Source organism: Mus pahari, chromosome 1 (genome assembly GCF_900095145.1).
Source record: "Mus pahari chromosome 1, PAHARI_EIJ_v1.1, whole genome shotgun sequence".
Classification (NCBI taxonomy): Eukaryota; Metazoa; Chordata; class Mammalia; order Rodentia; family Muridae; genus Mus; species Mus pahari.
Genome location: NC_034590.1, coordinates 109,429,382 through 109,441,785, shown reverse-complemented (window position 1 = coordinate 109,441,785; position 12,404 = coordinate 109,429,382). Strand labels below are relative to the sequence as shown.

The 12,404-nt window shown below is 47.2% G+C and overlaps 2 protein-coding genes across 2 annotated transcripts in view; one reads left to right on the top strand and one right to left on the bottom strand.

The window, feature by feature from the left end:
• Window positions 1-1,551, bottom strand: part of Prap1 (proline rich acidic protein 1) — a 17,797-nt gene extending 16,246 nt beyond the window's left edge. The window contains exon 1 of the mRNA XM_029536037.1: window positions 1,478-1,551. Coding sequence (XP_029391897.1) covers window positions 1,478-1,551 — 74 coding nt within the window. The remainder of the gene's footprint in view (window positions 1-1,477) is intronic.
• The window catches only part of Caly (calcyon neuron specific vesicular protein), a 15,256-nt gene extending 2,852 nt beyond the window's left edge, over window positions 1-12,404 (top strand). The window contains exons 2-6 of the mRNA XM_021214015.2: window positions 7,344-7,503; window positions 8,777-8,890; window positions 9,747-9,860; window positions 11,641-11,987; window positions 12,246-12,404. Coding sequence (XP_021069674.1) covers window positions 7,369-7,503; window positions 8,777-8,890; window positions 9,747-9,860; window positions 11,641-11,952 — 675 coding nt within the window. The 5' untranslated portion in view covers window positions 7,344-7,368 and the 3' untranslated portion in view covers window positions 11,953-11,987; window positions 12,246-12,404. The remainder of the gene's footprint in view (window positions 1-7,343; window positions 7,504-8,776; window positions 8,891-9,746; window positions 9,861-11,640; window positions 11,988-12,245) is intronic.

The following is a 12,404-nucleotide window of genomic DNA, read 5'->3' as shown; positions in this document are numbered from 1 at the left end:
TCTCCGTGTATTACCTGGCCGGCCGTTTATATTCCTAAAATTTCTGCTCCATCTCTATCACAATGCCCAGCGGGTTGGCTCTAGGCCGTCCGGTTCCCCTCCAGCTCAGGGCCAAACTTGAGCCAGCTCCCTCGCTAGGACCTGATCCACCCCATAAGGAAGTTCTTTGTTGACACTCCAAAAAGGCTGGGCCAGGCATAAGGTCACCTATGCCATACATCAAAGGGACCCAGGTTCTAAAGGGCCTGCCTGAGATGGGGAAGGTGTGCATGAAGATTCTGCTTCCTTCCCTCCTCTTATAGCCATCCCTCCCTCCCTCATCCCCTACCCAGCCTTCCTTCTCTACTTTCTTGTCCTGAGAAGTTCTGCACCCAGCTGTCCCTGACGCTGTGTTCCTCGGGCCCTGTCACTTGTAGGTCTGAAGGGCTGCTGGCTTTCTGAGGGAGTCTGTCCAAAATAACCACAACTTTTACCTTCCTGGAGGCAAGATGTCCAAAACCAGATTTCACCAGAGCTGTGTTTCTGTTGAAACTGTAAGGAGAGGGTCTTCCTTTGCTCCTTCCAGACTCAGCTGTCCCGAGCAGTCTTGGATAACACTGCACCACCCCAGCCTGCCACCATCTGCAGAAAACGTTCCTCTTATGTCCAAATCCTCTTGTAAGGCTGCCCGCTATAGAATAACCCCCACCTCCCTACCCATTCTAGTATGACCTCATCTTAATTCCATTGCAACTGTAAGGGCTGTTTAAACATCTCTTTCACTGACAATAAGAGTTAAAAATTGTGGTCCTCTTTGTGGGGACATCACTCAACCCACAACAACCCTGTCGCCACTTGTGGGCTGCAAATATCTCCCAGTTTGGGCTTCTGTTTCTCCTCTTTAGGTCTTGTCTTTATAGGCAAGGATTCTTAATTCTAACATGAAAAGTAATTTTATTGAGATTTTCTTCTATGAGTACTGCTGGGGAAATCTTTCTCTGCCTGACTCTTCTGCACTGCCTCTGAAGTGCTCTGTTGTGTCGGTTTTCCCTGCTCATGCACCTAGAACACATTGCTGTATTCACTTGTGCATTGTGTGTGCACACGTGTGGGCTCGTTATCTGCATTTGAATATGCATGTAGTGACCAGATCTGCTTCACCGTTCCAAGCAGACTTTAATTATTAAGATGCAGGCAGCTTCTCTGCTATTAACTGAGATCTGAAGTGTAGAATATGTCAAATGGGTTTCCCTCTGCAAAGCATCAACGCCACCAGTGTACACTGCTGTGTTCAGGGCAGATACCCAGCAGATGGACTTCCTTTGTCAAAACACCTTGTGTCTTTCTACCTTCAACACACACACAAAAAAAAAATTTGGTGTTTTAAGTTCATAAACAATTTTGTTGGAATTTTGATTGAGAGTTGTTGATTCTATAAATACTGTCAGGGATGTTGGAGCACAAAGACCTCCAAAATCTACAAGATAGTCTTCCTTACCTGACGGAGGATTCAGATGTGCCGTGCTCCCCTCGCCAAGATTTCATGGCCTTCCATATGGAACAACTGCCCATCATCTCTGTCCTGGGATTTGAAATTATTTAAATGAAATCTTAGCTGGTTCACATCTGGGGAGGCTGAGGCAAGATAATATTGAGTTCAAGGTCAGCCTTGGACTGTATAGGGCTATACAGTGAGACCCAACAATATTTAAAAACAAAACAAAAAACAAAAACAGAAAAAAACACCCCAAAAAACTAAATGAACCAAAAAACAGGGGCTGGAGAGTACTCGCAGAGGTAGAAAGCAGAGGGGACCTAAGTTGTCTTCCAAACACCGGCATCAGACAGCTCCCAATTCCTTATAGCTTCAGCTCCAGGATGCGATGCCCTCTGGCTTCTGAGGGAAACTGCACATACAGATGCACATAAAACTCCAGTTCCCGTGGCAGCAGTGCCCTCTTCTGACCTGTGCAAGTAAGCACAGACATGCATTCATGGAAAACATAGTAAATAAATTACACACATAGTTAAAAGTAACAAAATAAACATTTGCCACTGACATATAGAAATACATCTGCTTTCTATAAACTCAAACTGGACTTTTTCATTTTTAAATTTTTTTGTATGTATTAGTGTTTTACATATTTGTATGTGTGTACACCTCATGTATTTCCAGTGCCCCTGAAGAAGAGGCCATTGGACTCTCTGGAACTGGAGTTTCAGATCTGTGAGTGGCTGTGGGGGTGCTAGATATTGATGTGGAAGAAAAAAATCAGTTTCATAACCACTGAATTATTTCCCCCATCCCTTAAATATTTTATTGCTCTTATGTATTGTGTGTGAGTGAGTCATGTTGCACATGTGGAGGTCAGAGCACACCTTGCAGGAGGTGGTTTTCTCGGTCCACCGTGGAGTCCTGGGGACTGAACTCAGGTTGCCAGACTTGGCAGCCAGTTACCCACTGAGCCATCTCACCGATCCTGGAGTCTTTCAGTGTTTATACTTTATATATGGAGGATTTGCTTTTGCATTTAAATACAAAAGCGATTTATTTCATCCATGAATAATCAGTAGTACTAGGTTCCAAATCCCTGGCCTGGTTTCTTTGCCCCTGTGCAACTGTGCTGACTAAGCACTCAGGACCATCGTTTCTGGAACTTCACTGGCTGTCTTAGTCACTGTTCTTTTGCTGTGAAGAGACACCATAACCGAGAAAACTCTTGTATTAAAAAGGCATTCAAATGAAGGCTTGCTTACAGATTCAGAGGTTTGGCCTACTATCCTGGAGAGGAGCAGGGCCACAGGCAAGGCACACATGCTGCTGGAGAAGCAGCCGGGAGCTACATCCTGATCCACCTGGAGAGAAATACTGGGCTAGGCATGGGCTTTTGAAACCTCTAAGTCCACACCCAGTGACACACTTCCTCCAACAAGGCCACACCTCCTAATTCCTCTAAGCATTTTTTCTTTTAATAGTGACACTCCCTGGTGACTAAGCATCCAAACACATGAGCCTATGGGGGCCATTCTTATGAAAACCACCAGACCAGACAAGGCCATCTATATTTCTGTGGTTTCAAAGACAGATGACCCAAATTCAAGTTTGTGTGATGATGTATACCTGTAATCCCGGACTCAGGAGTCTGAGGCACAAAGATAGGGGATTTAAGACAAGCCTGAGCTATAATTAGAGCCTGTCTCAAACGGCAAAGCACAACAAACAAACAAACAAAAAACAAAACAACAAGACTTACATTCAATACATTTGTTGGAATTTAAGAATATTCCTTCTTCCTCTGCCCTCAGTGTGCAAGCACATTTTTAAAATTGTAAGCAAACTTCAAGTCTTCCCAAATATATTTTTGACTCCTGATAAAATTGCCTAGATAATTTTCTTCTTTATGCTGTTAATGTAAAAAAGAAATAGCTTTTCTTATTTTTATATTTATTTACTTTTTTTTCCAAGACAGGATTTCTCTGTGACAGCTTTGGCTGTTCAAAACTCACTTTATAGACCAGGCAGGCCTTAAACTCGGAGATCCACCTACCTCTGCCTTCCTGAGTGCTGAGATTAAAGGTGTTCTCTAACTAGCTTTTCTTATTATTTTGTTTGTTTTGTTTTTTGAGACAGGGTTTCTCTGTGTAGCTCTGGCTGTCCTGGAACTCACTCTGTAGACCAGGCTGTCCTCAAACTCAGAAATCCACCTGCCTCTACCTCCCAAGTGCTGGGATTAAAGACGTGCGCCACCACCGCCCAGCTGCTTTTCTTATTTTTTAAATCTTTTATTTTTCTTATCTGTATCTGCATTTTGCCTGAGTATATGTCTGAGTACCACATGCATGCCTGATGCTTGTGGAGGTCAGAAGAGGGAGACAGAGACCCTCCGACTGGAATTATGGGTCACCGTGAGTCACTGTGTAGATGCAGGGAACTGAACCCGGGCCCACTGTCAAATTAGCAAGTGCTTTTAACTGCTGAGCCATCTTGTCAACCCCTTCTTATTTTGTTTAATTTAGATTTATGTGTCAGAATGAATGTTTTACCAGTGTGGTGTGTTTTATAAAACGGTGTTGCGAGGGGGTGTCTTGGTGGCCAGTGCCAAGGTGTCCCCCCTGAGAAATCAAACCATATAAAAAGGAATTTATTTGGGACCGGGAGGAAGGGGTAGAGGCAGAGGAGCAAGGGGGACAAAGAACAACAGAGAGAGGAGAGAGAAAGAGAGGAAGAGGGGAAGGAGGAGAAGCAAGCCAGGCATGAGCCTGGTTGTTGCTAGGTAACTGTTGGGCAGAGCCTAGGGGAAATGCTAGCAACCTACTGGTAACTATGTATGTAACCACTTGTGTATCTGATGTCTGCAGAGGTCAGAGAGAATGTCAGGTCCTCAGAACTGGCTTTATAGACCATTTTCAAGCCACCATGTTGGTGCTGGGAATTAAACCCAAGTCCTCTACAAGAACAAGTGCTCTTAACTGCTGAACTATCTCTCCAGGGCCTGCCCCCCAGGCACCTTTTGTGAGTGTGTATGTGTTTGTGTTTCTGTGTATGTGCCGGTGTGTTCCGGCACTCACCTGTGTGTGCACAGGTCACTTTGTGTTTTCCTCTATGACTCTCCACCTTACTTTGAGACAGAGTCTCTCACTGAACGTCAAGCTCTGCATTTCGGCTACGCTGGCTAGGTGGCTATTAAGCCACCAAATCCCACACATCTCTGCCCACTTCCTCCCAGCGCTGGGATTATAGATGCCGGCCACTAGCCCAGCTTCCATGCGGGCGCTGGGGATCTGAGCCAGGTCCCTGTGCTTGTATAGCAAGCACTTTACCAACCGAGTCATCATCTCCCCAGCCCATGGAACTGCTTACCAAATTCCGCACCCACCATACACACAAACTCTGTGATCTTTTTATATTTTGCTGAACTCAGCCTGCTCAAGTTTCACCAAGGGTCTCTACTGTCTGTGGGGAGGGGGAGCAGGGGGGACGGACTTGTAAGTCCTCCTTCTGAATGTGCTTGGGAGCTGGGATGGAGGAAGAAGGGGTTGGACTCAGGAACTGATGAGAGCTTCTTTGTTCTTTCTCTGGAATTTCACAATACCATTGCAGTATTTCCTTTTAAAGATTGTTATATTGGGGGCTGGAGAGATGGCACAGCAGTTAAGAGCACTGACTCTTCTTCCAGAGGACCTGAGTTCAATTCCCAGCAACCACATGGTGGCTGACAACCATCTATAATGGGATCTGATGCCTTCTTCTGGTGTGTCTGAAGACAGCGACAGTGTACTCACATATATAAAATAAATAAATCTTGGGGGCTGAGGAGATGGCTCAGGGGTTAAGAGCACTGACTGCTCTTCTGAAGGTCCTGAGTTCAAATCCCAGCAACCACATGGTGGCTGACAACCATCTATAATGGGATCTGATGCCTTCTTCTGGTGTGTCTGAAGACAGCGACAGTGTACTCACATATATAAAATAAATAAATCTTGGGGGCTGAGGAGATGGCTCAGGGGTTAAGAGCACTGACTGCTCTTCTGAAGGTCCTGAGTTCAAATCCCAGCAACCACATGGTGGCTGACAACCATCTATAATGGGATCTGATGCCTTCTTCTGGTGTGTCTGAAGACAGCGACAGTGTACTCACATATATAAAATAAATAAATCTTGGGGGCTGAGGAGATGGCTCAGGGGTTAAGAGCACTGACTGCTCTTCTGAAGGTCCTGAGTTCAAATCCCAGCAACCACATGGTGGCTTACAACCATCTGTAATGAGATCTGGCTCCCTCTTCTAGGGCGTCTGAAGACAGCTACAGTGTACTTACATATAATAAACAAATCTTTTAAATAAATAAATAAATAAATAAATAAATAAATAAATAAATGTTTAAAACAAAAAAACCATATATTATTATATTGGGGCCTGTGGTGCCCAAGGGGGGGGCATCCTGTAGGGGGAATGGGGAGAGGGATTTTTAAAGTTGGGCCTGAGAAGAGGAGAGAGAGTGGGTGTGATGAGGATATAAAGTGAATAAAAAAAAATAAAAATACATGGTTATATTGACATGATGTCTGGGACTGGAGTTCTATATGAGGGGAGGTTGTTTTGTGATATTTTATTCTACTTTTTGAGGCAGGATCTCACTGTGCAACATTAGTGGCTGGAACTCACTCTGTAGAGCAGGCTGGTCTTAAACTCAGAGATCTGCCTGTCTCTGCTTCCCAAGTGCTGGGATTAAAAGCAAGCATCACCACATACAGTTTCAAGAGGGTTTTTCACCTGTCAGCTTAGAGGCCCTTTCCCTTCTGAGATCGACATCAGGATGAGAGCATACACTCCTTTTTAAAGTATTTCCTTATTGTGCTTACATTTATATGCCTCTGTCTGTGTGTATGTGCACCACGTGCCTATAGAAGCCTGTGGAGGCCAGAAGAGGCAGCAGAACCCCTGGAACTAGAGTCACAGGAGGTTATGAGGCCATCATTTATGGATGCTGGAAACCCAACCTAAGTCCTCTGCGGGAGCAGCAAGCGCTCTTAGCTGCTGAGCCATCTCTCCAGTCTTGAAAGTGTTCACTTTTGACTTACCCAGAGTTAGCGGGGCCTGCACTCTTCTCCAGACTGCAATGACTGCCTGGCTGGCAGTCTGGGGTCTCAGCTCTCCAAAGGCTTGGTCTTCCTGCACCATCAGGGATGTGTACTTTTGTCATCTTCATTTGAATTTCACATAGATAATGATGAATGGCAGTAAATATGGACAGGACCCCCCCCCTTTTTTTGTTTGGGTGGGGTTTGTTTTGATTTTGATTTTTTAGGGTTTTTTTTTTTGAGGGGGTTTTCAAGACAAGGTTTCTCTGTGCAGTCCTGGCTGTCCTGGAACTCACTCTGTAGACCAGGCTGGCCTTGAACTCAGAAATCCGCCTGCCTCTGCCTCCTCCCAAGTGCTGGGATTTTAGGGTTTTGTTGTTGTTTGAGTTTTTTTTCCTTTGTTTTTTAAAACAAAGTTTTAAAACAGTTAACAAATTTGCTTTGATCTGGGACTCCGGCTTTTTCCATTGCTGAGCCTGGCAATCCAACTGATCCCTGGATCTTTTCTTCCCAGTGGAACGTGTGCACTTAAAGCACCTGCCAGAGCAGGTTGGCCAGAGGGAGATGTCTCAGCACTATTTTGAAATGGTCTCTGGCCAGAGGCACCATTCTGCACTGCTGAGAGGTCAGGAAGGAAGGAGAAGCCTTGAGCTTGACCTCCCACAACCCATTCCTGGATTTTTTTATGAGGATTATTGGAACCACTCTGGGTCCTTACTCCAGAACCAGCTCTATGGCTATACTCGGGATGACTTAAAAGTGATGACCTTATCTCTGCTTCTAGGCTGGGACAAGGACCATCATCCACCATGGTGAAGCTAGGCTGCAGCTTCTCAGGGAAGCCAGGCAAGGAAACAGGAGACCAGGATGGGGCTACCATGGACAGCGTCCCTCTGATCAGCCCCCTGGATGTCACCCAGCTTCAGCCCTCATTCTCAGATCAGGTGAGAAGCCAGTGTGTGCCAGTGTTCGGGCTTGCCTAGAAACAAAGAGGTGTGCCTGGGGCTTATGGCAGAAATCCAAACTAATCACAGGCAAGTGTGACCTCCTGGTTAGACCTCCTGGTTAGCTCTCTCACATCCAGAGTCCCTACCGCATCTGAAACAGGGTAAATAGACCACTGGATTCCTCAGAATTTAAACACTCAGACTATGACGTAATCTAACGGGGCCAGCAAGTTGCAGTTACCACCTGTGCTGGCTAATTTTATATCAACTTGACACCAGCTGTAGTCATCTAAAAGGAAAGAACCTCAATTGAGAAAGGGTTTCCATAAGATTGGCCTGTAGGCAAACCTATAGAGAATTTTCTTAATTAGTGATTGATGGGCCAAGCCCACTGTGGTACCACCCAAGGGCTGGTGGTTCTGGGTTCTATAAGAAAGAAGGCTGAGCAAACCACAAGGAGCAACAAGCATCATGCCTCCCTGGTCTTGGCATCAACTCCTGCCCCCAGGTTCCATCCTTGTTTGAGTTCCTGTCCCGACTTCCTTCAGTGATATACTATGATGTGGAAGTGTAAGCCGAATAAACCCTTCCTCCCCATCTTGCTTTTGGTCGTGGTGTTTCATCACAGCAATAGTGTATTTCTCTTTCTTTTCCGGACAGGTCTCTAGGTTAGGGCACAAAATAGGGCTTCTTGGTCAGGTGACTGGGGGGGTCAGTGAGTCAGTGAGAAGCAAGCAGGAGCTCAAGGCTGGCCCAGCCTGGCCATTCAAGGAGCCCAAGGCAGCTCGGCAGTGATCTGGGTGGGTTTCAGCTGCATTGACTACAACAGCGAATTCTGTTGACAGATCTATCCTTTGCCTCTCAAGAATACAAGCAGCCTACAAGAATACACAGCCTTTGCCTGTGTCTAAGCCCCTGTGTAGTTGGAAGCTCAAGACTCTGTAAGCTCTCAGAGAAGCCAGGACAGACCCCCTGGAGGAGGAGCCAGATTGTGGAGCAGTACAAGGGGAAGTTCATGTAAGAGACTTAGCACCCTGATTGGAAGGCTGCCAACAGAGTGAGGAACTGCACCCACTGCCTGCCTCTGCCTTGAATATTTGTGGTTACTATCAGTCTCTCAGTGCCCACCTTCCTATGGCTTCAGCTTTGAGATGCTGCAGCCATCAAACAGTACAGACAGACGGTCATCAGGGTTCCCAGCCCTCTCAGTGCAGGGCACACTGGGTCCCTGCCAGCTGTCCATCAATGCCACGGCCATCTCTTTCTGTAGGTGGTCATCAAAACACAGACAGAATATCAACTTACCTCTGCAGACCAGCCAAAGAAGTTTACAGATCTGGAGGCTCAGAGGCTGGCTTGCAGTCACTCAGAGGAAGGACGCAGAGTAAGTATGTCACCCCTCCCTCTTTATGGGAAGTTAGGGCAGGGAGAGGGTAGCAACTCAGGCCTTGTTCGCTTGACTGGGTCCCACTTAGGTCTCCTATTCAGATGTCACCTCTAGTGTTGGCTGGCCCTTAGCTGTCCATCTGTATCCAGTCTTCTGAGCGGCCTGAGCTCCTGGGAGACTTCCCATGGGAAGCACCTGTTTCCCAGATCATCCCTGTCTATGTCTTTTCAGGCTTTCTGTGGAACAAATGTGAGCTTTACCTTTTGATCTGGCAAATATCTCCTCTTTGTCTTCTTTTAAACATGTTAGTGATGGTTTTAGTCATTTAATTTAATCATTGAATCATTTTTAGCTAACCGTTTCTAATGCTTTTCCATTTTCAGAAACAACACCTGCCCCCTTTCCATAGTGCTTAGGCCTTGCTGATTTTTTGGGGTGCAGGGATCTTCCCAGGATGGTACAAATGCACCTGCCTCCCTAGAAGCCCCACCCCACCCCATCCCCAGTGCACACACACATACATACAATCTTCCCAGCGTCCAGGATGAACACCAACTTCCGTAGGGAACACATGGGCAGGGCAAGCCTGTTCCTATAGCACCTTCTGGGTCAATCGACTGCATCCAGCTTCACTGGCCAAATGCAGTTTACCTGGTCAGGGATGTTCCCAGAATGCCATCAAGGATAGGCCTGCAAAGAATGGTTTCTAGACCTTTGGTCTTAGAGCTGACCTCTAAGAAGGATGTAAGGGTCGTGGTAGTATGCTGAGGCCCAGTCCTGAGAGGCCATCCCCTCAGGGAGGCTGGCCCCACCCCATCTCACCTCCACCGCATTGCTTCCTTTCCTCTGCCAGCTGCCCACCGCAAGGATGATTGCTTTCGCTCTGGCACTGCTGGGCTGTGTGCTGATCATGTACAAGGCCATCTGGTATGACCAGTTCACCTGCCCAGATGGCTTCCTACTTCGGGTAAGCCTGAGGGATCAAAGACCTGGGCAAGGACAGTAGAGACCGCCATGGTCCTGCTATGATTTTCAGGCAATGCCAGGATGTGGAGGGCTCTCTGCAACAGCATCAAGAAAGGATGCCTTTCCCATCCTCGCTTTCCCTTCTGAATGACAAGGCCGTCCCTGTGTGGTCCCATTTTCTTACTTCCCAGAGTATAAGGAGATCCTATCTTTTGAGATTTTAGGAGAAAATATTGTTTTAGGGCTAGAGAAGTGGCTGAGTAGGGAAAGCGCATGCTGTATGTGCATAAGAACCTGGGTTCAAGCTCCCAGGACCCATGTAAAAAGCCAGATGTGGCTGCTGTAACCCCAGCATCGGGAGGCAGGACAGTGCCGAAGCTTGCTCCAGGTTCAGTGAGAGACCTTGTCTCAAGGAGACCTCCTCTGGCCAACTCAAGCACAGTTATAAAAACACAAAATAAACATTTTAAATTATTTATTTATTTTATGTATCTGAGTGCACCGTTGTTCTCTTCAAACACACCAGAAGAGGGCATCAGACCCCATTACAGATGATTGTGAACCACCATGTGGTTGCTGGGAATTGAACTTAGAACCTTGAAGAGCAGTCAGTGCTCTTCTCTCCATCTCTGCAGCCCCCACACTAAGTAAAATTTAAGAGGTGTGAGAGAGAGAGAGAGAGAGAGAGAGAGAGAGAGAGAGAGAGAGAGAGAGAGAGAGAGAGAGAGAGTTTTATCTAAACTGAAGGCAGGAGGTGCTAGTGGAACTGAAGCCCTCCAGCTTCCTGGGAGGAGCCCTACCTGCACTTGGCAGGGTTCTTTACTGAGCCAACTTACTTTTCCTTGGACATTAAGAGCTTTGTTTTTTTGTTTCTTTGTTTTTTTCCTAAGACAGGGTCTAGCTGTGTAGACCCTGCTGGTCAGAACTCATAAAGACAGTGCCTCTGCCTCCCAAGGGCTGGGATTAAAGGTGTGTGTCACCACCACTGGTCCACTTGAGAGGCTTTGAAATGTGTTATGGACATTAATGTTTTCTGCATATTTAGCAAAGATTTCCTTCTACTTTAAAAATCTCAGCTCCAATAATGACGGAATACACACACACACACACACACACACACACACACACACACACACCTCTGTGTAGCCCTGGCTGTCCTGGAACTCATTCTGTAGACCAGGCTGACCTCGAACTCAGAGATCCACCTACCTCTGTCTCCCAAGCGCCGAGATTAAAGGCATTGGCCACCACGTTCAGCTGACAGTTGCAATTTTTTAATGTTTTAAAAGAGTGTTTCATATTTTAGAAGTAATGTCTTCTCTTGTTTCCCTTAATCCTCTGGTCTCTGGATGGAGTTCAGAAAGGCACTGAAGTCTAGCTACCCATCCCCCGTGGGGGATGGGGGTTACAGAGAAAACATTTTTAATTTCGGCTGTTCTGCAATTCAGTATTTAGCTCATACCTCCAGCTCACAGCGATCCTTTCTCCTTAGTCTTCCCAGTGCTGGAATTACAAACATGCTCTACCACAGCAGTCTGTGTGCTTTCTGACTTTCCCACACAGAATGGTTCTAAGAGAGTCCTCACTGCCACCCCCTTTCTCCAAGGAGCCTTGGGCTCTAATCCTCTGACCCGAAGCCAAAGCCGCCTTTGTAGGTTTTGTTGTTGTTGTTGTTGTTGTTGTTGTTGTTGTTGTTGTTGTTGTTTTAACTGGGACCCTTCCTCCTCTTTCACTTGGATCCCCGGCCCCCCTCGCTGGTCCGGAATATGCATCCGCTGCAGCACAAGATCTGCACTCCACTGACTCTGGAGATGTACTACACCGAGATGGACCCTGAACGCCACCGCAGCATCCTGGCAGCCATCGGAGCCTACCCACTAAGCCGCAAACACGGCACTGAGATGCCCGCTGTCTGGGGAAACAACTACCGGGCCGCCAAGGAGGAGCATAAGGGCACCACCCCTGCGGTAATGGCTGTGTCCACTGCAGCAGCAGCTGCAGAGGGCACCGAGCCGTCAGGGAAGTCTTTGGACACGAGAGAGAAAGAAGACCCGCAGAAGGCAGAGGGCGTGCCATCCCAGCCCCCCAAGTAACTGTCTGCCATGTCCCCGCTCCGCTCGTGATTCGGGTAAGTGTGCCCCGCCTAAGCAGGGACTGACTGGCTCGGAGGGTCACAGGCTTGCCCTGCCCTGCCCTTTCTCCCGCCCTTTCCCGCCCCCACGAACCTCCCTCCTTCCCCACCTCCTTCACTTCCGGTCAGGCCCAGAAACCTACCCAGAAGTGCACCCTCTCTCAATGCTACCTCCGAGTCTGCGCACGCGGCTTTCCTTCCTGCCCAGAACACCAGCCTTCTACCCCTTTCACCTTGACTCTTGTATCTTCACAGCATCTTCCCCTCACCAGCTACTTTGACATGCACACTGCCTGATGCTTCTCCACCCAGTGATTGTGCTCCTGTCCCAAAGCAACCCTCTCAAGTCTGCCACCCCTTGTGGACCTCTGACTCTGTTGCTTTTCTTTAAATAAAGATTCACATCTATCTGGG